We start from the raw sequence: 27,268 nt of genomic DNA, 5'->3' as shown, positions 1-27,268 counted from the left end.
TCAAATATGTCTGAGTTTTGGGGTATTCTAGGATAGGGAAAAATATTAAAAACTAAAGGAAAGACCCATAAAATAATTTTCTTCAGCAGATATCTTAGTAACTTCTAGGAGGGTATACTGCCATGTTTTTCTAGCATATAAAATAATATACAATGATGGATTTCTTTTGTAGTAAATGGTATTAACTTAAAAGCCTGAAGCATAAATCAGTAAGGTTCAGATCAATAAGAAATTTCTAAGTCTTATTTGCTCATGTAAAAATTGATTCTTTTGGGGCTTTAAGTTTAACAAGTGAAAGGAAAGTAAGAATAATGGAAAATATGTACAACATTTAAAAATAATTACCCATGTTACCAGTTTCTCTGATAGGGCATACACTCGCATATTAATAAAAACTACATGTTGATTATGAAAGGAAGATTCATAGGAGTGTGACAAGAATGAAGAAAAAATCTCTTAGACCCCTGACAGCCATTTACCAGATACATTTCTTATGCAGGATTGTAAATAATTCATTTTTTTAGAGTTATAATATGTTAGAACCAAAGGAAATTTTAGAAATCATGTAGTCCCATACCCTCCTTTCTTTGCACATTAAAAAACTGGATAGTTGGAACTTTCTGGTTTTTACTACCTATTGGTAGAAACTAAACATGTGAAAATAATGTGAAGGTTGGGTTTTAAGTCTCCATTGTTTGCTAACATGTGTTACAGTTTTTTAAAAAAAACTTATTTTAGAGAAAGAGCATGAGCGCTTGTGAGCGCATGTGTGCAGGTGGGGGGAGGGGCTGAGGGAGAGAGAATGTTAAGCAGACTCCCCACTGAGCACGGAGCCCAGCATGAGGCTCAGTTCCACAACCCATGAGATCATGACCCGAGGCGAAATCAAGAGTCAGACACTCAACTGACTGAGCCACCCAGGAGCCCCATGTGTTACAATTTTAAGAGTAACAGAAGACTTGATACCTGAGGGGAGGCTGGATGACCACCTGGTTCTTAGTCTTGGTGCAGTAACTTGGTGTGATTATGTCCCAGGTTTGGTTCTCAGCCTTTAAAATTGGAGAATTCAATGATGCTAGTATGTTGGGGGTGGCAGGGCTCTGAGGACTGCACCACAGTAACAATACTCACAAGAGACATACATTAAACTGGGATGCCAGTTTGTCTATTTACAGTAAGTAGAATCATTAAGCTGACCAAGTATCTTTGTTTATGGATGACTCTTTCCACCTTGAAGGCTAATATGAATGGAGAGCTGTATTACAATTAGAAGAGTTCTGGTGAGTATGAAATCAGATGGAAGGCTTTGTTTTAGAGGATTTTAATTACTACATCATTGCTGCCTCTTTCTCTGCTGCTGGGATAGGGCTGCTGCGGACTTGTGTTTTTGCCCACGGGCAGGACTGGAAGCCTGTGACATGGATGTTTTAGTATGAAAATGCTTAAGGGCCTGTATTTGTCTTCTAAATTCATAATTCATAGATTTATTGTAATCCATGCATTTTCTGTTGGCACAGCCAGTATAAGTGAATAGGTTTGAGTTTCCTTACTTTGAATCACGTGTCAGTTAAGCTTGTCTCTGTGAGATTATACATGGGTCATCAGAATAAAATCTTGGATAACTTTCACAGATGGCTGATCATTATCTTAGTTCTTTATAATTTGTTGTTCCAAATTTCATTCCTATGTGAAAAATTCATACGTATTCAAGGGTGGCTGATACTCAGGTGTTGGTTATATCATCTGTATTTCTTGGAATTTAAACATTTATCAGAATAAAAAAGTACAGTCCATATATGAATAAGATTTCTTAGACAACTGTATAATAGAGCCTTGTTCTATTTGAATAATATGCAGGTCATAGTCTTTGCTTTAAAATAGGGGAAAAGGACAACTTAAACAAATTAGAACAATTATATGGTAGGATGTTATATGTTCCTATTTATGAAATGGTGAAGTTTAGATGCCAAAAGTGGGAAAGAAATCACTTAGTGTAGTTGGAAAGGTGTGTAGTGGAAAACTTTCTCAGTGAGGGAGTATTTAGGCTGAACTTAGGCAAATGTGGGGTGAGTAATTAAAGTGTAAATGATAAGACAGCAGCCTGGACACTTAGATCTTGTTTATATAGCCAGTGCATACATATATACATATATATACACACACACACACACACACATACATATATATATTAGAAGAATGTGTAATTGGGCGCCTGGGTGACTCAGTTGGTTAAGCGACTGCCTTCGGCTCAGGTCATGATCCTGGAGTCCCGGGATCGAGTCCCGCATCGGGCTCCCTGCTCGGCGGGGAGTCTGCTTCTCCCTCTGACCCTCCCCCCTCTCATGTGCTCTCTCTCATTCTCTCTCTCTCAAATAAATAAATAAAATCTTAAAAAAAAAAAAAAGAAGAAGAATGTGTAATTTATTCTCATTTTATTTTGAAAGGAAGGAAGTGAAGGACAGGTGTTGGTCCTTGGGGCCACAAATCGCCCTCATGCCTTAGATGCTGCACTTCGAAGACCTGGACGATTTGATAAAGAGATTGAGATTGGAGTTCCTAATGCTGCAGATCGGCTAGATATTCTCCAGAAACTGCTTCAAAGGGTACCCCATTTGCTCACTGAAGTTGAACTGTTACAGCTGGCAAATAGTGCTCATGGATACGTTGGAGCAGACTTGAAAGCCTTGTGTAATGAAGCAGGTGAGAGTGCTTTGCTACTGTGAATCTGTATTGATGGGCTTCATAAATCTGGTTTATTTACATACTTACAATTTATATCTTATTTCTTAATGGAAATAGCTAATTTTTTTCTAATCATAAAATATATATTTATTGAAAACTAGATAATTCAGAAAACTATAAAAAAGAAATAAAAATCACTCGTACCTCCTGAAGGTAACCACTATGGCAGCATATATCCTTTCCCACTTTTCCTAAGTACACACAGACACACACATACACATGTATCATCAGATGAATTAATGGCAGTATTGATGATAACTATTTATTGATATTGTGCTATGGAAATTAGGGAGAAGTGCCTACAGGAGAATCAAAATTTTCCTTAAGGAGCAGCTTTGTATTTTTTGAAGTGCTGAAAAAGTACTTAGCAAAATCTAAGAATTCTATGCCTCAGAGTATGTGATGGTGATGTTTAAGTCTGAAAATATATAAGGACTGTTATTAATCAGTTGACTCTTTGACTTTAAGAACTTCACCACGGCATAAACTGTCTTTGCTTTGGAAGCCCTTAGGACCTTTTAACATTTGTGTAATTTTTCAGAGTAATTTTAACCATAAAAAATGTATTCAAATCAGGGCAGTTTTTATAAGCTATTGAAATATTTCATCAGGCAAATAAGAATTTACTGAAAAAATATCTGATTGTTGTTTTTGTTTTTATTTGTTTGTTTTTTGGTCCTAAGAGGATGTGTTTATTTTCTGGTAACCTCTAAAGGCTGTTCTAGTTTGTGACCTATCCAACATTTTCAAAAGGTGTGTTAAAGAAAGTTTAGCCCTTTTAGGTAATGGAAGAAATTGAGTTTTTTTAGTTACTTTAGAGCTTTAGTATAGAAATATGGTAATTTCTTCCAAATTATTGATTCATAGTTAATATAGTAGGCTTTAAAGACCCTTCCTTTAAGTCCTTTCATCTTTCTAATCTGGCTCGATATGTGCAGAGAAGAGACTATAGAACAAAAGCAGGTTGGAAAAGAAAATTTGGGAGGGATATTTAGGGGTCTTTAAATATCTTCCTTTTGGTGGAGAAAATCAGTTTTGTTTTATTCTTTTTGAGCACTATCACAATTTCCATGTTAGAGGACTCACAGTTGGGGGGAACTATAGGTTATGTAGATTACAAGGCAAACGTAAACATTCTTTTGGTGCATTTTGGTCTAGGACAGGTCCCTTTCTAACTAGTTTCTTGTGCTTCACAAGAAATGGTGGATTTAGTCATGGAAATGAATTTCTTAGCAATCAAGAAGCAGAATTATCAGTGGATAACTTTGCTTCCTTCATTCCATTAGGTGAAAATGAAGAGTGTGGATTACTGTGTAGGTATTGCTTTTGACTTGCCCATCTAGGCAAGGATTCATTCTTTAGTACCCTTTATCAAACATTTTTTTTACTTTCTCATATATTTCATGCACTCTAGAAGGCTCTGGGATTCTTGCTGTCTAGAAACACACAGTCTGAAGAAGGAAAGAGATTTGTGAATAACTACTTACACAGTGAAATATGTACTCATAAAACTATGGAGAATGTAGTGACTTTCCCTTTGGGGAAAGGAAATGCTGTGGTTATTTAGAGAAAAATCATATCTGAGAAGAAGCTTAAAAAAAAAGTTCTATAGGCAGAATGAGGGGTGGTGAGAAGGTGGGAAAGGGTAAACATTTTTTTGACTGATCCTCACATCAACCCTGTGATATAAGTATCATGCTCAGGAGAGGTCTCATAGCTGGTATGTGGCAGAGCTAGGATTTAAACTTAAGGTCATTTTATTCCAAATCTATGCTCTGCATCAAAATTAAATCATAAAACACCATTTTTGTCAAAGTGGTGTAAGGCTTTTTTGATTTAACTTTTTATTTCAAAGGTAAGTATAGTCCATAAATTTTGTCCTAAGATGTTGAGGGGAAATGTGATAATGTAATTTACATGCTAGATGTAAATAAGATCATCTACTTTCATGGGCACTATAGTACCCCCAAGAACTTTAGGAGGATGACAAGAAGATTTGAAAGATTTTACCCTTTACTATGTTACATTAATTGAAAAAGTTGTGAAAGGATCAGAAGTAAGGATGGAGAGGGGCCTCCAACCTGAAGATAGATAGATAGATAGATCGATAGATAGATGGGGTATACTTGGCACATACGAGCAGTAAATAAATATTAACTTCTGTTAATGTGACTTAATAGTAATTTCAAATTATCAGTATTGAACTGATTTTCTTTTTTCCTCTAGTCTAGCAATGAATTGGTTTATGAGAAGGTAGTTTTTAAAAAGATTAGCATTATAAGTAAAGTGTAGAGTAGGGAAAGTATGTGGTTTTGTGTATATTGTCTTAAATATGTATATTGTGTTATGTAGTATCATTCTCTGTATAGCAGAATAAAGTTTAAGAACAGTGTACTAGGATTTTTTTGCAAGGCATTTTTCTAAAGAAGCAGGGAATGTAGTAGAAAACAGATTTTGAAAGTTGGACAGACCTGCTTTTAAAATCAGGCTTGTGATCTTGGGCACGTTCTTTGCCTTATCTGAGCCTTAGTTTTCTCTATTGGTAGATTTAGACGGTTGTGGCAGATGATATCTAAGTGCCCTTGTAAATATGACATTCCCTAGATATAAGGGAGGACAAGAAAGAAAGGGGGGAAATCAAAAGGAAAGGATAGGAAGCATTAGAAAAAGGAAAGGGGAAAATAAATACCCAAGTTATTTACTAAATATGTGCTGGCCTTATTAGCTACTTTCTTCCTACACCTGACCTTTCTGCCCTTTATTGTGTTCTCTTTTGTACCTGTTTTTCTGAATAATATAAACGTAAGTGATTAGTCAGGGCTTTCTTCCCCAGCGTTCTTAGAGATAATGCCACAAAGCAGACTAGTGTCAATTGTGAAGTTAAATGCATTTTCTCATTGAAACAATTTTATAATTTCTGCCTATGGACTTTACATGAGTGAATTATAAATTTGGTTAATAGTGCAACTCAAAAGGAAAGATAAAACAACTCTAAAACTCGATAAGCATTAAAAATAGTAGGATTACATTCCAAGTGCTGTAAAATAGACATAAGCGTATCCTACATACTGAACACACGGGTATCTCCATATATTATGATGTATGTATTGAGCATAGGAAGAATAAACTCAGCTCTGTGGTAAATTTGAACTAGTCTCCTAGTTATTCTTCTCCACGAAATCCACATTCATTTCATATGTTCTCCATTCAGGATGGATCACTTAGAGCAGAGGTTCTCAGACTTCACCATGTATCAGAATCTCCTGGAGAGCTTAGTAAAACGGATTGCTGGGTATGCTCCTTTCCAAGAGTTGCTGATTCAGTCTTTGGCTGCTGCTTGTGAATTCTAACAGGTTCCCAGCTGATGCTCTTGGTTTGGGGACCACACTTTGAGAGCCGCTAACTTAGGACATTGGTTCTTAAGCCTCATTGTGCATCAGGTTCACCTGGGAAGCTACACACACATTCCCTCTCCATGTTTAATTAAGGGAAGTAGGGAACTGGAGCCAGTATTTATGTTTCCCAACTGATTTTAAAGCAGCCAGTTGCAGTTGCTATGAGCAAATATTCTAAATTACTGGTTTAGGCCAGTAGTTCTCCAGTTTAAACCTGTCTAAGAATCACTTGTAGAGCTTGTTAAAACACAACTCTGGGCCGCATCCTACAGGTTCATTAGGTCCAGGTGGGGCCCAAGAATTTGCATTTCTATCAAGTTATAGGAGATACCAATGCTGTGGGTGCAGGGGCTATACTTTGAAAAACAGTGATCTTGGCCCACTAACCCTGATTTTTGGAGACTGTAACTGATTTAAATAACTGGATAAATTTAGAGACTGTAAATCTCTTCCAACCTCTGATGGTGTTGAGTTTTTCCCAGAGTGTTTATGTGACAGTAATGTACTATTCTGAACTGTATCATTTAATTCTCCTTCTAGGAGAAAATAAGTGTCTAAGTTTGTCCTATAGGTACATATAATGGTTCTGAATAAAACTTTAAAATGACAATTCTGAAAGATAGAAAAGCCACAATTAAGGAAACAGGAGTTAACAAGAATACAAATAAAAATATAGATATATGTTTTTCCTAGAATGTTCGCTTGCTTAAGATTTGTGGACCTGTGTATTCTTTGAGTTTTTTGTGCATTGGCTGTCTGATGGTTTTCCTTCTTCTTGGACTGCCTTCTAGCCAGAGAAACCTTGCCCTTTTTAACAAAGGGTGGTACACAGATGTCTAATAATAGCATACAAATGAAGTGGTTCAGAATTTCATATAACCTAAGTGAATTATGTTTCCCATTGTTTTTGTAGTCTAAAGGTTATTGTTTGTGGGATACTAATACAAAAGATCAAAGTCCCTGTAGAATAAATTTGTTTGTGCATGCTTTTCCAGAGGCTAGAAGGTTTACAGTCTATTCTATAGTTTGTGAGAGTAATGCTGTCATCTTCTACAGTGTGCTTATCTCAGTTTTTCTAATTTTTTTATTCCAGTGTTACTAAATATTTTCTGTATCTTTTAACTTTGTTTCCATAATGAATGTGAAAATTGGAAATACTACACTAGTGTTGCTTTCAACACTTGGATCTTTTATCTGAGCAGATACAATGTTTAATGTTGGAGCGTTGGGTGTGAAACTTACTTTCAAATGTTATTTTTTTTATAATTAATTTTTGAGCTAGAGTGTGGTTTGATATGTTGTGACTTGTCCAAAAGCCTAATGTTTTGTAGCTCACCTTTTTAAGCAGAGAGCAGCTGCATTTTGAAATGCTTTATCTCAAGTGGACAAGTTGTTTACAAGTTCAACTCTGACACATCCTGACATATAATGTCTATGTTTGTATTCTTCCTGGGATTAGGCTGCCTTTCTAATTAATTAGTTGCATAGCCTTTTATTAATTCCTTCAAAATTTATAATGTTTTAAATTAACAACATAGATAAGCATACCACACTTTTTTGGAAAACATGAAATGTTAATTATGTAGCAGAGACATGAATTATATAAACTCTGCTGAATGTTAGAAGATGCTTAGCAACAATGTTTTCCAAATACAGGGATTTATTATAAACTTATCCTTCTAAGGCTGCCTGTGCCATTTCAGGATAGTGAATATAAATAGAGCTTGATTTCTTCAAGAAGTGGACTCAGTCATTTTGTTTACAGTGAAAGGAAGTACTTGCTTCACATCCTAAGAATTTATCTTTAGCATCCTTGTTGATTACATATCATTTCAACATGTTCATACCAAATATTTGGGCCTTGATAAGATAGCATCACAGACAGGAAGAATTAGAAGTCTTATTTAAACAATGATTTTGTCATTATTACACTTAAGTAGGTCTAAGTAACAATCCTGAGTCTAATTACTATAACATAACTTTTTTTGAGGTGGAAAATTTTATCTGTCTTATACCAGAATTCTGAGATATTTGTATCTGCTACTCCCCTCTCCCACCCTTCACTAGCTATTTTAACAGGAATTTATGGAAGATCTACTATGCACAAAGTATGCAACTGTCCAGCTCTTATGAAAGGATTTTTCTAAAATTTTCCACCATTTCTTGAATTCTGTCAATGTTGTTTTCTAAGTTAGAATTAAAATAATTGATTCTGCAAAAATTCAGTATTTTTAAATGAAGTTCAGGGAAGTAATGGTGTTTTGTGCTAAGCTTATGGTGAGCTGTAGATTCAAATGCTACACTACTCATTTAATTTCTTATTTTCTGTTTCCTCACCTGCTAACCAGGGATACCATATTTTTTTAAGAGTTCTTAGGAGGTTTAAAAATGTAGTCTGGCTGCAGTAGTTATGATTTATACAGAACCTCGTAATGTCACTGTCTCTCTTTAAAAAAAAAATTCGTATTTTGTGTGTATTTGTTCATTTCTCTGGTGGATGCTTATTTTAATTTTGGCAGTACTAGTATTTTATGGAGTATTCTTGGTTATCCTAGTACAGGAGATGTTAGGGAAATCTGGCAGAATCCTTTACCTTGCTAGAGAAGTAATTTTTCCGGAATTTGGATCATTAAAAGTCTTGCCCATTGTGTTCCTGCTCTCGCTGTCTCGGTCTCTGTCAAATAAATAAAATCTTTAAAAAAAAAAAAAAAAAAGTCTTGCCCATCAATAACAAAATGCAAACTAGAGATAATTTGATAGAACTGGTTTTGGGGTGCCTCCCTGACAGATTTTCTTGCTGAACTTGGGAGCTCTCATGTCATACACAGGCAGAGTTGCAGACTCTTCCTGCCCCTCTCCATTCCACATTGAGTCTGCCAGAGGCCTGCAGTAGAGCAACAAAATGAAATTGATGTATCATGATCATCATTTTAATTAATGCTTCTTATAATGGATATCTTTATTCATTATTGTAGCTGGGTAAACAAGCAGTAATTATGCAGTGTAAAATCTCCTGAAACAATGAATTTTCTCCTCTGTTTTGTAATTATGAAATGTAGTGATAGTTTTATGTGTGATGTTGTGAACAACACTGCATAAATAATGGTGGATTTTTTTTTTTATAAGAGGTAGAATTTTTTTTTTTTTTTTTTGGTCAGTGAATTGGGTATCTTAATATTACTTTTATTCTTCATTTGAAATGACTGAAGCCAAATGGTTTGTTTCAGAGAAACAGGTGGTAGTTTTGATTCTGTTTAAGCTCTCAGTGATAGATACCATTTACTTCACTAGTGGAAATTTTCTGAGTTGTCTTGCCAAGACTATAAAAGAGGAAACTTGAGGAAAGGTTTTCTTCCTAATTAAAGCAATCACAGAAATAAAAAATCAGTCTGTCTAAATAAGTTATTTCTAAGAGTTATTTTTTATTTAATCTTTATCAGATCCTGTCAGCTTGATTTTCAAAATTTATTCAGAATTTGAGCTTTTAAAAAAAAATGAACTGTTTCTTTTGTGCTTGTCTGGACTGTGGTGTTACCTGCTTCCTGCCCAGTCTGTCTTCCACCTCCCAACCCTCCTTATCCTTACATTGTCTGAGGTGCAGGACTTTGAATTGCAGGCTTTGGAGATGAGAGTCTTGGTTAGAGATAACTGTCAGCAGTTAGATGGTGATGGAAGCCATTGAAATGAATGAAATCACTTAGAGTAAGTGGAATTCAGACATTTATTCATTTATTGAGCCACACACTGCACTGGGTGCTAGGTCTGCCTCAATGAACAAGACGGACTTGGACCCTCTCCTCTTAGAACTCAGTGTGCACGGGCAGGTACTGCAGAGTAACAGGTTATCACAGTACCTGTGTGTGTTGGGTGTTTGTGAGTGATCAGGAAGGTTTTAGAATGCTAATAAGGAGAAAAGAAGGGTCCTGGGGGATACCACCATTCAGTGGTTGGCTTGTTAGAAAAGATCTGGTAGGGGCGCCTGGGTGCCTGGGTGCCTGAGTCTGCCTTCAGCTCAGGTCATGATCCCAGGATCCTGGGATCGAGCCCCGCATTGGGCTCCCTGCTCGGCGGGAAGCCTGCTTCTCCCTCTCCCACTCGCCCTGCTTGTGTTCCCTCTCTCCCTGTGTCTCTCTCTGTCAAATAAATAAGTAAAATCTTTAAAAAAAAAAAAAAAAAGAAAAGATCTGGTATAGGAGACTGGGGAGTGGCTAGGAGATGGGAAGAGAACCGAAAGAAAGTGGTGACTCAAATGAGGGAAGATTGCAGAGAGGAAGCAATTAGAATTAATATTGTATTAGTTACCACTAATCCAATGTGTTAGCCATTGCTTGAATTGCCTTACACATATTGATGCATTTTTTTACTCACCGCATGCTTTATAAGGTTATCTTCATTTTATAGGTGAGGAAACTTAGGTCGGAGAGGTTAAGGAACTTTCCTAAGATCACACAGGAAATAAGTAGTGGAGCTAGGATCAACAGTATTCGTGACCACAGTGACATCAATCGGTTAGTTTCTTACCTGGGAAATCATGGGGGCCTTGGAAGAGAGTAGTTCTAGTGGGGTCCTGTGGCTAGCTGCTAGACTGTGATAAATTGAGAAGTGATTGAAAGTTGAGGGAACAGAGATAGTACTTGTGAACTGCTTTTTCAATTTTAATGTTGTGTTGTTATTTAGAGTTTTGTATGTTCCGGAAAAAAGGGATGAATATAGTTGGCCTGCCCTCTGCCTTTGCTGCATCTGTGCCCCTTTTCCTCCTCATGTCAAAATCAGATCAGGTTATATTCCATCGTTATTTTCCTGGTTCCTCTTCTCTGACCTGGGCCTTGCTCTAGTCCACCAAGCTGTAAATCTTCAACCTGTCTTGGCATAAGAATTGTGCTGTAGTCAACTATCTTTTTTTTTTTTTTTAAACTCAACATTTAACATAAGTAAATAATTTGATATTAAAAATTTGAAACTAAAAGCTATATTTTTAGGAAAGTTTGTTAAACCTGGGAGTGGTGAAGTGAATTTATCTTGATGTTTTAGAACTAGAAGACCCTCTCAGAAATCATTACTAAATTCCCTTATTTCATAGATGAGGACAGACTCTGTGATCCATCCAGGTTCAAGCAGTGGGTGAAATCTTGGCCCAAGATTCAGGTCTTGAGACCAGTATGCCTTCTGTAGTGCTATTACTTTTAAAAGCAACTTTTGAAAGTGATAGTGGCTTCAGAATAGACTTGGCTCCTGCAGTCAGCTTACGTTACACCATTCACTTGAGGTATAAATAAAGCAAGAACCACAATACCCTCTTTGAGGGTATTTTGTTTGATTTCTTTTGTATTAATGAGCAGTGAGAAATGGAACTCTTCCAGTGATGTATCAGGTGGTACTTACCACCTTGTCTGTACTTAATATTGAGTTGAGGGAGAGTAAAGACTCCAGATAAAACAGAAATTTTCTATAGTTTGGATATTTTGAAAAAAATATATTTTAAAAAAGGAGACAAATTTTATTATAGTTGCTTTCAGTCTTCATGTGCCTGAGGAAATTTTATGCTCAACTTTTATAATTCAAATCTGACATCCAGATGCCATGTTTCATGTTACTTTGTCATATAATTAAATGTCTGTAGGGTAGGTAGTAATTCTGAAAAGCATTATTCCTGTGATCTGTTTAAGTTCATTGTTAGTTTCCAATGAAGGAACTTAATTGCAGTCTCAGAAATAATGTCATTATTTAGTAAGCACTGGGTATAAAATTGTCGATTCCATATGTGTAAGGCAAGATGATATTTGTTGATTGAATTTGGAGCAGATGGTTTTGAAGAACATGAATTTAGAGTAATTGCTCTTATCCGGAAGTGATTATTTCTGGATAGTGATGCAGAGCTTGAGGGGGAACATGTTTTAGACTGGAAAGAATGTGTTGGCCTTAGGCTTGCCTGAGGCATTTTGACTTTTCTTCATTGTGTCTTGTTTTCCATTCTCAAAACTTTTGAGAGCACTGGAAAATAGAATAATTAAAACAAAATGATCCAAATTTATTGTTTAATTAACTACACCTGTTTTTTGTCTCTCAAAGTTGTGTTTTTTAAGAACATAGATGTACTGCTTCTGTTTTTGTTTACATTTTAAAAATTAACTTTAAACTTCGTAAGAAAAGGAAATGTCATAGATTGCTTGCCCTAAGCTATATTCGCTGATGGTGTACATGTGTCCATTTGCTCCTCTAGTTAATTGTGTACTTCTGATTTATAAAAATATGTGTATTTTTTAAAAATTTAATTTCTTGGCAAAGATTCTAGTATTGCCTGATTAGGAATGGATGATGTCCAGTCATTTAAGCTTAGCATCATAAAATTTTAAAGCTGAAAAAATAATTTAGATAAAATATATTTTATTTTTTCCATTTAATAAGTTATTGAGATAACATATGACCAAAGAGGCTAAGTTTTATGTAGTGACACCTGAGCTAGTGGCAGATCTAGGACCACAGAGAATTGGTTGCATTAATATAATAGCTCCAGGGATCTTTAATTTTTGCAAGCTCTGATATACATTTAACATTTAATTCATATAAATTCTGTTTCAACTTGTACATTATTTTCAAAAAGCATTTGTATAAAATAGAGTAGCTCTATATAGAGTCTAGAATCATGGAACCTTAGGTTGGGAAAGAATTAGAAGGCCTATGGCAGGAATTTCATGGATCCCTTAAATTTTTATAGCTTTACAAATCTGTAATTTTCCATATATTTTTTTAAGATTTTATTTATTTATTTGACAGAGAGAGACACAGCGAGAGAGGGAACACAAGCAGGGGGAGTGGGACAGGGAGAAGCAGGCTTCCCGCTGAGCAGGGAGCCCGATTCCAGGCCCCTGGGATAATGACCTGAGCCGAAGGCAGACGCTTAAGGACTGAGCCACCCAGGCGCCCCTCCATATTGTTTTTTTTTTCCGTTTCTGACAGTGCTGCATGTTGTCTTCTCCAATATCTGTGAACAAATTAATAGAGATGGATTTAGGTTTATTTAAAACATATTGTTTTATGTTTCTAAGTGTGAATTGTTTTAAGGACAGGGGTTTTGTCTTTTATTGTTCTACAGGGCCTCATAATCTCTAAAGTTATGCTAATTCTTGTCCCTAGGCCTTTTTATATACTATTCCCTCTGCCCAGAATATTCTGCTGCCTCTGTGGCCTCAATTCTCACATTACCAGTTTAACATCAGCTCATTTTTCAGGTCTGACTAGGTTGGATCCACATTTTAGTCTCTCTTCATTTGTGAAATAGAAGAATATACTAAATGATTTCTCTGAAGGTTGTCTAACTCCAAACTGTCACTAATCCCACAAAACTGGGTTAGAGGTCCCTGACATGTGTTTTTGTACCACTTTGTTCTTTCCATGTCATAATATTCGGCACAGTTTATAATAATTGCCATTACGTGTCTTCTCTTTTAAACAGACTATGAGAGTTTTATCTGCTTCTTGCTCTTGTGGACTCGTACATGTAAGAGCTCAATACATTTGTTGAATAAATAATGTTTAGGAGGTACACGGTGAATATTTTGAATGAGTGAATAAATGAATTAATATTGAAGAAGAGTGCCTGTGAAGGAGTAACTTGTGGTTGATGAATGTATATTTTCTCAGTGGCTAATATTTTAATAGTTGCCTTTAATATGAACTGTAACTGAATTGGCGAGTAAGTAATGCAGGTATGGCATAGTGCTTCTCTTATCGAGAACTGTTTTTTAAAAATACTTTCACATTAATTAAACATAAGGAATGCTCTTATCTCTCCTCAAGTCCTGTTTTTTTTTCTTTCTCACTCCCAGTCCCATACCAAACATAACCATTTGTATAAACATATTCTGAAAATGAAAACTCACTGTGAGGACTGTAAATCGTATACACAATACATACTGTGCAAAGTGTAGTATATTTTGCACACAAATCAACTTATTTACTAAGCCCTCACTGATACTAAGAGTAATAAAGGCTTCTGTATAGACAATTCACAGAACTTTTTTTACTATTCAGGTATGTATTCAATTTTTCCATTGTGTAGCTTTTTAAAAAAAATCATTGATTTGTAGGAATTCTTAATATAGTTTGGTTATGAGACCTTTGGATATATATATGTATATTTTAATGTCTTCTGATTTTTATTCTCTTCATATTCTCTTTGGAGGAACAGAAGTTTGTGACTATATAATATATTTATTATAATGTATATAAATATAATGAAACCAGTTTATCAGTATTTTCCCTTGTGACTAGTGATTTTTGCATTCAGTTTAAGAAATTTGTCGGGGCACCTGGGTGGCTCAGTTGGTTAAGCATCTGACTCTTGATTTTGGCTCAGGTCATGATCTTGGGGTCGTGAGATCAAGCCCTGAGTTTCACTCTGCATGCTGGGCATGGAGCCTGCTTAAGATTCTCTCTCCCTGTGCCCCACCCTGCTCACGCACTCTGTTTCTCTCTTAAAAAAAAAAAAAAGAAAGAAAGAAAAAAGAAATCTATGTTAATTCCACTGTCATGAATATTTTATATTATCTTCTTTAATCCTAAAGATGTTTTATTGTCTTTCACATTACCATCTATAATATATACCCTTTTTCCACGTAGGTAATCAGTTTTACCAGCACCAGTTAATGAAATGAGCATCTGTCTTTCCTTGCTCTGCATGTTACCTTTGTCCTAAATCAAGAGTTTGAGTTTATTCTGAATTCTCTGTTCTGTTTCTTTGACCTCTTTATCCTTGTGTGAATTACTGAAATGTCTTTAATCACTTCAGCTTTATTAAAAGCTTTAATTTCTGGAGCATAAGTACTCTGCCTTCCTTTTTTCTTCTTCATCAGTGTTGTCTCAACTGTTCTTAGCCCTTTGCATTTACTTATAACTTGAAAAATCAGCCTGGCTGCTTGGGTTTCTCTCTCCCTTTTTTCTCCCCACGCCCCTGCTCCTCTCTGTCTCTGTCTGTCTCTCTTTCTCAAATAAATAAATCTTTACAAAAAAATCAGCTCGGTAGGCTTCCCCCACCCCAAACTGGATTTCAGTTGGAATTTTTAAGTCTCTTGATCAATTTGGGGAGAATTAGAAAGTTAACATCTTTGCAATCCATGAATATGGTAGATCCCCTCACTTATTTTAGGTCTTCAGTTTCTCTCAAAGTTTTTTGTGAAGAAGTCTTGCATAATGTTCATTATATTTATTCTTAGGTATTTAGGGTTTTTTGAATGCAGTAATTTTACTTTGTAGTTTTGGGGGTTTTTTGCTGTTACCTAGGAAAAGTAAATTTTTGTGTATTAACTTTGTGTCTGCCTGCCTTAATAAATTCACTTATTAGTCTTAATAGTGTATAAATAGATTCTTTGAGTTTTCTATGTATATGATTATGTTATAGCCTTGCATGTATACAGTCTACATATAGACTGTATGATAATGACAGTTTTATTTCATTCTTTTTAATCTCTATGCTTATTATTTCTTTTTTTGCCTTATTGCACTGGTTAGGATTTCTAACATCATCTTTAGTATAAGTAATAAATTATTATCTCATTCTTGATCCTAGGGAGAAAGTTTCTAACATTTTACAGTTAAGAATTATATTTACTCCATGTTTTTTGTAGCTATTCTAGTAAAGAATTTCCATCTAGTCCTGGTTGATTTTTATAATTAACTGTTGATTTTTTTATGATATTACTTATCTGTGTCTCTTGAAATAATCAATATTGTTTCTCTTCTAATAATATGGAGAATGGTGTTCATTGATTTTCAAGTATTTTTATTATTTTATCTTTCTCCTGTTATCTTTTTCATTATACATGTGAAACCAACCTCATATTCTTGGAACATAGCCATCTTGTCATGATGTATAATCTTTTATTTACATTTTTGCTGATGTTTTGGTTGGGATATTTGCACATATGTTCATGAGAGAGCTTCATTTTTAATTTTGTTTACTTATAATGTACTCTTAAGATTTGAGGAACATGGCTATGCTGGCCTTATGAGTCAGTTTGGGAATTTTTCTGGCTTTTATTTTTCTCTGGAAGAGTTTTTGTAAGCTTAGTGTTATACTCATCCTTAAATACTTCATAACATTTTCCAATGAAGCCATTTGTGTTTGGAATTTTGTCTGTGAAAAAAGTTTTAATTACAGAATAAATTTATTTAATAGCTATTGGAATATTCAGTTATGTGCTTTTTTTTGTTTGTGTACTGATAAGCTTTTTCTCCTAGAAATTTCTTCATTTCATATAAATTTTCAAATTATTTGCTACAAGGTTATTCCTAGTATTCTGTTACTGGCTTTTCAGTATCTGTAGGTTCTGTAGTGATATCTTATTTTTCATTCTTGATATTTGTAATGTGTCTTTTCTCACACTGGTGAGACCATGCCCTGATTCATCTGGCCATAGGTTTATATGTTTTATTAGCCTTTTCAGGGAATAAAACTTTGGCTTTAATTTTTTTTAATTATATATTTGTTTTCTATTTCATTAACTTCATTATTTCCCTCCTACTGTTTTTCTTTTTTGGTGTATTTTATTTTTCATTTTATAAGATGAGCATCTCATTGACTGTCAGCCTTTTTTCTTTCCTAATATGTGCATTATGCCCATCACTGTTTTTTTAGTACAGCTTTAACAACATCCCACAAATTTTCATGTTATATTTCATTATTATTTAGTTCTTAAAAATTATAATGTTTATTTGATTTTTTTTCTTTGACCCATGAGTAATTTGGTAATATATTGACTAATTTCCAAATACGTAATGTATTTTTTGGTATCTTTTTGTTACTGATTTTTTTTTTTTTTTAAAGATTTTATTTATTTATCTGACAGAGAGAGAGACAGCAAGAGCAGGAACACAAGCAGGGGGAGTGGGAGAGGGAGAAGCAGGCTTCCCGCTGAGCAGGGAGCCCGATGTGGGACTCGATCCCAGGGCCCTGGGATCATGACCTGAGCCGAAGGCAGCCACTTAACAACTGAGCCACCTAGGCGCCCTTGTTACTGATTTTTAATATTAATTCTTACTGTGGTCAGAGAACATACACTTTTTGATTTCACTACTTAAAATATACAGAGAGTTGCTTTGTGTCTCAGCATATGTCAGTTTTGGTACACCTTCCAGGTACTCTTGAAAGCATGGATATTTTACTATTTTAGATTTTTTTTTTTCTATATATGCCTATTAGGGTAAGTGGGCTAATTTTATTTTTATATCTTCTATAAATATGTATATTTATATATCTATAAATGTATATGAGGGAAATATGTTAAAATTTGTGAGTTGCACATTTGTCCATTTCTCCTTTCAGTTCTACTTAATTTTGCTTTTTATATCATGAGACTTTTGTTACTAGGTATGTATTAATTTAGAATTTTATATAGTCTTGGTGGATTGACCCTTTTATTATCCTGAAATGTTTAGTAATACCTCTTGCTTAAAGTCTATTTGATAGTCAATATAGGAGCACTCTTTTATTTTCTTTTTTGTTTGCATGGTATTTCTTTCTCTATTTTTTTTTTTTTTTAAGATTTTATTTATTTAAGAGAGAGCGAGTGCACGAGCAGGGGTGAGAGGCAGAGGGAGAGAGAGAAGCAGAGTCCCCATGCTCAGGGAGCCTGATGTAGGGCTTGATGCCAGGACCCTCGGACCATGACCTAAACCAAAGGCAGATGCTTAACCGACTGAGGCACCCAGGCACCATCCCTCTCTATTCTTTTACTTTCAATCTTTCCATCTTTGTATTTTTAGAATACATCTTTTATAAACGGCACAAATTTGGGTTTTATTTATTTGGGGGAGGGGTTATTTTTTTAATCCATCTGTGCTGTCAGTCTTAATTCATGTATATAATACATTTAAATTTGGATTATATCTTAAATATTTAGATTTAATCTGCCTTCTTTCTATTTATCCCACCTTTTCTGTTTCCCCCCCTCTGTTTTCTTGCCTTCTCTTGGAATAGGCAAGTATTTTTATTATTTTATCTTTCTCCTGTTATCTTTTTCATTATACATTTTAATTTGTTTTTAGTGGTTATCCTACATATTGTATTATGTCTCCTTGACTTATTAGAGATTAATGCAAAAACAGTACAAACACTTTGGGAATACTTTGATTCTCTTTACCCCCCAAATGTTGTTTTATACAATTCTTATTCATTTGTATTTGTCTACATATTTGGGGTCTCTATGACCATGCCTAAGTTTGATGCTTCACCAGGAGGAGTCACAGGACTTAGCATATAGTTATACTGACTACTGTGATTTATTACAGTGCAAAGGATACAAGGAAGAGTCAACAAAGGGAGAAGGCACATGGGGCAAAGTGTGGAAGAAACTTGGTACAAACTTCTAAGAGTTCTCTCCTAGTGGAGACACATAAGACATGTTTAATTCCTCCAGCAATGAGTTGAATCAGCATGTATGAAATGTTGTCTACGGGGACAATTCATTGGAGACCCAGTGCCTAGGGAGTCACACAATGAACCAATTTTCCCGTTATTCAGTTACCAACTACTAAATACTCTATGCTTTCTTCACTGATTTGTGATAGATTATCAGAGCTTTATCGTATATTAAATTTATATATGTATGGATCTGTCTCTGAACCCTGTGTCCCGTTGTGGTCTCTTTGGTTTTATAACTTTTACATGCTATTTTTAATACTACTAATTGTAGTATATCTTAATATCTGGTAAGATAAATCCTACTTATTTACTTGCATTATTGTTGACTTAGTTATATATAGGCCTTTATTCTTCAATCCTATTTTTAGAGAAAGTTTATTCTGATTTACCAAAAATATACAATTGGCATTTTGATTGGGACTGCATTTAAAATAAGTAGATTGTTTTGAATGTAATGGATATTTTTATGGTATTGTTTTCTCATTCAAGAACCTGGAATGTTGTCACTCTTTTATTCATATCTTACCCTTTATTAAAATTTCTCCATAGAGGTCTTATATGTTTTTTTGTTAGGTTAATTTCTAGCTAATATATCATTTTTGTGATTATTGCAGATGGTGTCTTTTTTTTTAATTGTTTTTTAAATTTGCTCTTCTTGGTGTAGAGAAGTTTTATATTGATAATTTTTTTGTCAGTCTTCAGCCTTGTTTAACTCTCTTATTTTTTTTATTTTTTATTTTTTTAAAGATTTTATTTATTTATTTGACAGAGAGAGTTAGCGAGAGCAGGAACACAAGCGGGGGAGTGGGAGAGGGAGAAGCAGGATTCCCGCGGAGCAGGGAGCCCAATGCGGGGCTTGATCCCAGGACCCTGGGATCATGACCTGAGCCGAAGGCAGACGCTTAACTACTGAGCCATCCAGGCGCCTCTAACTCTCTTATTAATTCTACTAGTTTTCTTCTGATCTTTTTGGCTTTTCTGGTTAGATGATTGTCATATGCAAATAATGGAAGTTTTGTCTCTTTCCATCCTTTTACCTTTCTCTCACTTTTATTTTTTTTATATTCTTAGTAGCCAGGACCCCCACGATGAAATTATCCAGTAATAGTAATAGTGGCATCTTTGTCTTGTTGCCAATTTTAGAGAATGCATATAAGGTCTTTTCATTAAGTGTAATGTTTGTTAAAGATTTCTGGAATATAATCTTAATCAAATACACTTTGCTAAGAGCCTTTTAAATTATTTTTATCATTGCAAATAGATGTTGAATCTTACCAAATATTTTTTTTCTAGATCAGTAAAAATAATTACTCTCAATTCAGTCAGTGTGGTGGGTTTATAGTTTTTCTGATGAACTGGCCTTTTATTTCAGAGATAAACTCTTTGTGAATATATGGATTTTTTAGTACACTGTTGGATTTAGTTAGCTAGTTTCTTCTTTAGAACTTTTGCCCTATGCCCATAAGGGAGAAACATTTTTTTCTTGTTCATATTTGGATTTGGGGAGTCAAGTTACATTATCCTCCTAAAATGTTTGAGTGATTTTGCTCTCACTTATTAAAAGCGTCAGTCAATATATATATAATCAGGAGAGACAAAAAGGATAATTCTAAAAAAATCTCATGGGATTGTTATTTCTGTCATGATCCAATTAGGAGATAGAACCTATACTAATTACTTTTACAGAGAAAATTTCATATAAAGAATTGATAACCGGGGCGCCTGGGTGGCTCAGTTGGTTAAGCGACTGCCTTCGGCTCAGGTCAAGATCCTGGAGTCCCAGGATCGAGTCCCGCATCGGGCTCCCTGCTCGGCAGGGGGTCTGCTTCTCCCTCTGACCCTCTTCCCTCTCGTGCTGTCTCTCATTCTCTCTCTCAAATAAATAAATAAAATCTTTAAAAAAAAAGAATTGATAACCAATTATAAAATTGTTAACTAGGTAATTGAAAGGAAGGTAGCAGCTACAGGAAGGAGCTATCACTCCTGAGGCTGGGAAAACAAAGGGAAAAGTTGAAATTATTAAAACCTAGGAGATGAGCTGTAACTCAGATGCCTGAAGAGCACCAGCCTGATACTCTGAACGCTAACTCAGTGTTCTGAGAAGGTAGCACTGCTAGGTTTGTACTGGTGTCCCCTAAGGGTTGGTAGAATGATGGTCACGGGAATAGCAAACAGATGGGAAGTCTGTGGGTCATAAAGTCCCTTCTTTCCTCTTCAGCTTTGCTCTAGCATTGGCAAAGTCTACCATGGAGCAAAAAAGTAGTTGGCAGTCTCAGCCTCAGAGCTGGGTATGGAAGCATGATTTTCAAGCTAAAAGTCAGTAATTTAATAAGTGGTACAATTGAAAACTAAATCAGATAATATTTAAATATTCTCTGTGAGCTACAAAAGACATCATACAGCAAATTAGATATTAAGAATAGAATGTTAGTAAAAATTCTGTTTTAAATATTCTCTAAGATGAAATCAGAATAAATATATTTTATTAGGAAATAAGGGTTAAAAATAACTGCATTCAGCTTGAGTATTTGGAAAAGATCAATAGAATAAACCCAAGAGGAGGGAAATTAAAAATATAAGGTTAGATTTAATGGAATACAGAGCAAAACAACAAAGTTAAAAAAATTCATTCTTTGAAAAGATTTTTAAGATTATGAAGTCAGACCAAGGTCCATTCAAGAGACAGGAGTATACTATTGGTATTTTTGGTGAGAGAGAAAAGAAGATACAAATGAAAGGATGCCTGGATGCCTCAGTTGGTTAAGTGTCTGCCTTCAGCTCAGGTCATGATCCCAGGGTCCTGGATCGAGGCCCACATCGGGCTCCCTGCTCAGCGGGGAGCCTGCTTTTCCTTCTCCCTCTGGGGCTACCCCTGTTTGTGCTTTCTTGCTCTGGCAAATAAATAAATTAAAAAATCTTTTTTTTTTTTTTAAGATTTTTTTAATTTATTTATTTGACAGAGAGAGACACAGTGAGAGAGGGAACACAAGCAGGGGGAGGAGTGGGAGAGGGAGAAGCAGGCTTCCTGCCGAGCAGGGAGCCCGATGCGGGGCTCGATCCCAGGACCCTGGGATCATGACCTGAGCCAAAGGCAGACGCTTAACGACTGAGCCACCCAGGCGCCCCTAAAAAATCTTTAAAAAAAGAATAATAGGCTCTAGAAAACAAATATTTAATACAGATTAGGCAGAAATGAACAGAAAAGGAAGACAATTACAAGAAAGAAGTAGAGTGTTTTGTGTACTCTTTCATACTAACTGCATGCTCCCTTCCTTGCTACCTCTACATGGTCATAGTGGGCTCTGGGGTTATCTCAGCCTCTGCTCAGCATCTCTTGTTGATCTTATTACTTCATTAGAAACTCATCTTGAGCAGGTTCTTTACCTCTATTTAAAGAATAGTTCTTGGTTTTTTGGGGGGAGGGGAGGCAAAAACTTGCTAGCCTTTCTCTAGGTCCCAACTGCTTGCAATCCTTAAATTACCCAAATTATCTTTCAGGGCACCACTGCTCTTGTATTTGTTTCTTCTTACATTATCGCTGGCTCTTCTATGTTGCTTTTTTTTTTTTCTATGTATTTTGTTTCTTTACAGTGCTTGTTAGAAGGCATACTTAGATATCTGGTGATCTTCGGGTGTTTTCTCATATTTGAGAGTGGAGTTCCTAAAAATTGATTAGGTGGTCTGAATTGCTGGGGCTTGTGAGCTTGTGGTCTTCCGTGTAGTGAGTTCTGCATGGGCCCTTTCCTTGGGTGAATGAACCCGTCAGTATCCTTAGTCTTTCCTCTTGGGCTGGTACCTTTGTAGAAGGATCTTTTACCTACATATGTGGTAGGTGTATCCTGATAGTAAACTCAGGAGCAGTGGGGAAGAGCAGAGTGGAGAAGGAGGGAGGGGAGTCTCACTAATTTCTCTATTCAATATGATTCTCTTGTCTCTGGCTGTACTTTGGGGTCCCCTCAATTCAGAAATGGTTTGTGTTACTGAGAGAAGACATCTTTAGAGGTAGGGTACAGGAGAAGATATTTGACTCCATGCAATTAGGGTGGGGATCTTGATGATCTAACTGCTTCCTAATAGACTTCTCTCCTAACCTTCCATTTTTCTATTTCTAACCCTGATTTCTCTCTCTCTCTCTCTTTTTTTTTTTTTCCAGAAGTGATTTATGCTGTCCAACTTCGAGCTTTTTTGATTATACATGGGTAGGGTGAATAGGAGGGGCATCTATTGGCATAAATCTGGTTCCTCTCAGATTTTTCTCACTGTATGTTAGTGTGTCAGCTTTCCTGGGTCAGTTATATTCAGTTACTACTTGTTCATTTGCTGTTCAGTTTCCAAAATTTTTGTTGCTATTATATTGTTTTCTCTCCTGTTTGCCCTTCCAGGTTTATGTTTCTTTAAAAAAAGTCCCCTTATACTCATTGTAGTGGGGTTTTAGGAGGGAGCAAAAGTAAGTGCTTGGATTTAATCTACTGTCTTTACTAGCTGGAATGACTTTACTTCAAACCTTTATTTTTCAACTCTTGATTGATAGGCTCAGTAGTGGCTCACTTTTGTCTTTTAATTTTAAATTTATATGAGAAATAGTAGGTAAATATATGTTATCTATCATTTGGATATGTTCATAACAGAATCAGTCTTTCTGTTTCACTATTTCTTAACTTTTGAAAACTCCTATCTTTATTTTTTTGCCTTTCCTGTCTTTGGGAGTTACTTGTTTTTTTCTTGCTATCTTCATAGATGTAGAAATTTTTGCCCAGCTCTAAATTCTGTAGTTTGCATTTGAAATCACAGATGTTTTGCTATTTCATAAATATACACTTATAATATTGTATATGCTTTTCAAAACAATATATTGTCTTTTTTTCCAAACCCCTTCCTCACATTGAAAATAATTGATAGTTTCCTGGGAAAGATTACTATAGATCGATTTTCTCAATATTGTTGAGATACTCACTTTTTTTTCTTACTAGCAAAGATACCTAGCCTTCTGTTTTGGGAATTTGTGTCTGCTTTCCTTGTATCAATGCTTCTGTTTCTCTATAAAAGTTCAAATAAATGAAAGCAAGTAAAATGATAGTTATGGTATCATTTTATCTTTGTAAAAAAATTCACGGAGGCATAGCATTCATGTTTTAGACAAAAGACCGTTAACATTATGGAGCTAGCTCCTGTCCTAGGACAAGTTTGGTTATTTAGGCTGAATTTCTAAGGGGTTTCTGAGACCAGAATTCTTCTAAGTGGACCTTCATCATTCACTGGAACACAAAAGTCTCACTTTATTAAAGACGCCAAGGCAAAGAGCACATAGCTAGGGACTTTGCTGCCTAGAGGTCTTTGTCACAGATCAAAGGGCTCTAAATCTGGCAACTTAGCTGTGAAGGAAGGGGAATTAGGACATTTAGTTCTGTCAGGGTTTAAACTGCAAGCAAATAGCAAAAACAAATAATTTGCATCTGTCACTTTCCAGGTCAGCATGATCTCTTTTAAGTTATTCTTGATTTCTCTAACTTTGACTTGGTTGAACATCTTTTTGGCTCCTGCAGTATTTTACTATTTTGATTCCACTCCTCCATCTCTTTCTATTCTGTCTTTTTTTAAAACCATCATTTCTTCTTATGCTTTTCAAATGATAGGCTTTCTTAAGATTGAGACTTTAGCTCTCATTCTTTCATCCCTGGTCTCTTTCCAGCCTCATTTTATAGGTCTCTGCTATTCCTGTAATACCAGATCTCATGTGTATGCACACAACTCTAAAGTTGGATTCTTTCTTGAGTTCCAAAACCAGTTTCCAACTGCTGAATATTTCCTTTAAGATGTTCTGCCAATACCTTACAAAATTTATAACTCTGGGTTGAATTTGTGAATAAAAAGGGCAGAGGCAAGAGGTGTGTTATTCTCTAGGTTATTTAGATAACTCTTTAATAGTTTTTTTTTGCAGATGTTGTTTTGTAAGTATTATTTCATGTTTATAAAGTATCTGTCTTTTCATATTTCATATCAGTTTGTCATATTTTTTACCACCCAAACTAAGCATTTGGAGTTTTGCCTTCATCTCCCATATTCGTCAGGCACCTCCCCCTACCTCCATATATACACACACAAGCACACACAATTTTAAATGCTATAATATGTGTGAAGTTTGGGTTCGTTATTCATTTTTTGGTAACGATTTAGTCTGTATTTATGGGGCAGAAGATAAATCTTGTATTATTTTTCTCTTTACAGGTCTTTATGCCTTAAGGAGAGTCCTGAAGAAACAACCTAATCTCTCTGATGGCAAGCTGGCTGGATTGGTGAAGATTACTCTAAATGATTTCTTACAGGGGATGAATGACATCAGGCCCAGTGCCATGAGGGAAGTAGCAATTGATGTACCAAATGTAAGCCATTTGTACTCCCATGCTAGCTACACTGTTGGAATTGAACTCTGAAAGAAACTGAGACTCCAGGGAAAGAACCTACCTAGACTAAACTTTAAAAAAACTTTTTTTTTAAATTAAAATTTTTATGGATGTAATTAGAGCTTCAGTGCGGTTGTAAGAAATACCTAGGGAGATCCTTGTATTCTTCACTTACTTTCCCCCCAGTGGTAACATCTTGTAAACAATACTACAGGATCACAAGCAGTGTATTCATATTGATATAACCACTGATCTTATTCAGATTTCCATGGTGTTACTTGTACTGTGTGTGTGTGTGTGTGTGTTTAGTTCTGTGCAGTTTTATTACTTATAAGGGTTTGTGTGTCCATCACCAGAATCAAGATACTGAATAGTTCCATCACCATAATGATCCCTTGCTTTGCCCCTTCATAACTATACTTAGCTTGTTCCTGCACCCATTTCTAAAATTCTGTCATTTTATTTATTTATTTATTTTTAAAGGTTTTATTTTATTTATTTGACAGAGACACAGCGAGACAGGGAACACAAGCAGGGGGAGTGGGAGAGGGAGAAGCAGGCTTCCCGCGGAGCAGGGAGCCCGATGCGGGGCTTGATCCCAGGACCCTGGGATCATGACCTGAGCTGAAGGCAGACGGTTAATGACTGAGCCACCCAGGCGCCCCATAAAATTCTGTCATTTTAGAAGTGCTGTAAAATGGAATTGTATAGTAGCAACCATTTGGTATTAGTTTTTCCCCATTTAGCATAATTCCCAGGAGATTCATCCAAGTTGCTATGTGCAACAGTAGTTTGTTCCTTTCTGTTGCTGAGTAGTATGCCATGGTATGGCTGTACCATAGTTTGTTTAACCATTCATCTGTTGAAGGACATCTGGTCTGTTTCTAGTTGGGGATGATTGTGAATAAACCTGCTATAAACATTCATGTGCAGGTATTGTGTAAATGTAAATTTTTATTTCTCTGGAATAAATGCACAAGAGTGCAACTCCTGGGTTCTATGCTCATTGTATATTTATTCTTAAAAGAAAATGTCTACTAGGCTCATTTTAGAACAAAAAAAATCTTCTAGTTATGATGCCTCTACTATTGATGCCTGGTGTTTCCTCAGGTTCCTTTACATTTTCTTCATCATTGACATGCTTTGCAGAGTTGACACACAGTCAAATCACCACAAGGGCAACAGAAGCTACCTTTTATGGGTGAATCATCTGCTAAGTTATCACCCGAGTGGGCCTAGCATTCTAGAAAAAAATGGCCTTATAATTCTCTTTGAATATATTAATATTTCTGGAAAATGAACATTGAAAGAAAGCATTGACGGCATGTCCTACATTATATTGGGATAGGGAATGGACTGTTAAATTTGGCTTGATCATTAGGATGTTTATATCTTAGTGTAACTTGAGGAAAGTTTACAGATTGCTCTCTGACAGTTTTAGGAGAGCTCTGATGGAAGAATGGAATTTTGTGACTATTCTTTCCCTTTGCTTCAGTCATACCACTCCATTAGTTTTTCTTTTTTGAGTTAGTCTTATTGCTTCCGAGATACTCCCTAGCTCTAACATTACAGTTATTTGAAAACTTAGAGCCTTTTTAGAGAGCCAGGCATAGTTTTGTGGCCGTTGCCCCATTGTATATATATTAATAGTTCTCTTGGTCATTAACTAATGTTTTTTAATTGCTGTAAGCTAAAACAAACAAACAAAAAAACCCCCCAAAAACCTAAAGAGACTAAAAGGGTATTAAGTCAGTGGAATAGACTGTGTGGAATGATATAGTGGGGCAAAATCAGTGGATTTGTTTTCACTTTTTTTGTTATTTTGTTTTGCTTTTTTTGTTTTTACTTGTAAGAATGTTCTTGGAAAATGTGTTTTGTAGCCAAATAAGTCTGGGAAATACTGGTTTAAATAAAATCAGTTGTATTTCTTTGCTGCAGAGCTTTTCAGTGTCAAAAGAGAGCTATTACGGAAACTTATTTGGCCCTGGACCGTGTGGAGCAGATACCTTCTGCGTTTTACAGTGTGGTAGATTGCAAAAACAATGATGGCAGATTCTTCCCATCACTGTATGTTGGCCCTTTTTGCACAGCAACTTTGTAGCTCCCAGAATAAAAGAGATGAAGTCAAGCTTTCCATCCTTTGAATTTGTACTTGGCCATGTAACTTGCTTTGGCTAATAGAATATTAGCAATCATGATGCAATCAGGCTTGAAAGCACTGCGGCTTGCCTTTTCTTGCTGCTCTTTGAAACCCAGAATTAGTTATGCTAAGAAAACTGTGCTAGTGTCTTGGAAGATGAGAGACCATGTGG

General features: G+C 35.6%; 1 protein-coding gene across 3 annotated transcripts in view; it reads left to right on the top strand.

Moving 5' to 3' along the window:
* Positions 1-27,268, top strand: part of SPATA5 (spermatogenesis associated 5) — a 336,495-nt gene that overhangs the window by 17,123 nt on the left and 292,104 nt on the right. For all 3 annotated transcript variants that reach the window (XM_035023114.1, XM_035023116.1, XM_035023115.1), the window contains exons 9-10: positions 2,445-2,700; positions 24,781-24,935. In XM_035023114.1, coding sequence (XP_034879005.1) covers positions 2,445-2,700; positions 24,781-24,935 — 411 coding nt within the window. The remainder of the gene's footprint in view (positions 1-2,444; positions 2,701-24,780; positions 24,936-27,268) is intronic.

The sequence above is a fragment of the Mirounga leonina genome, unplaced genomic scaffold (assembly GCF_011800145.1).
Source record: "Mirounga leonina isolate KUSES-001 unplaced genomic scaffold, KU_Mleo_1.0 Mir_176, whole genome shotgun sequence".
Classification (NCBI taxonomy): Eukaryota; Metazoa; Chordata; class Mammalia; order Carnivora; family Phocidae; genus Mirounga; species Mirounga leonina.
The sequence above is the reverse complement of the archived record's forward strand: the minus strand, read 5'-3'. Positions and strand labels throughout refer to the sequence as shown.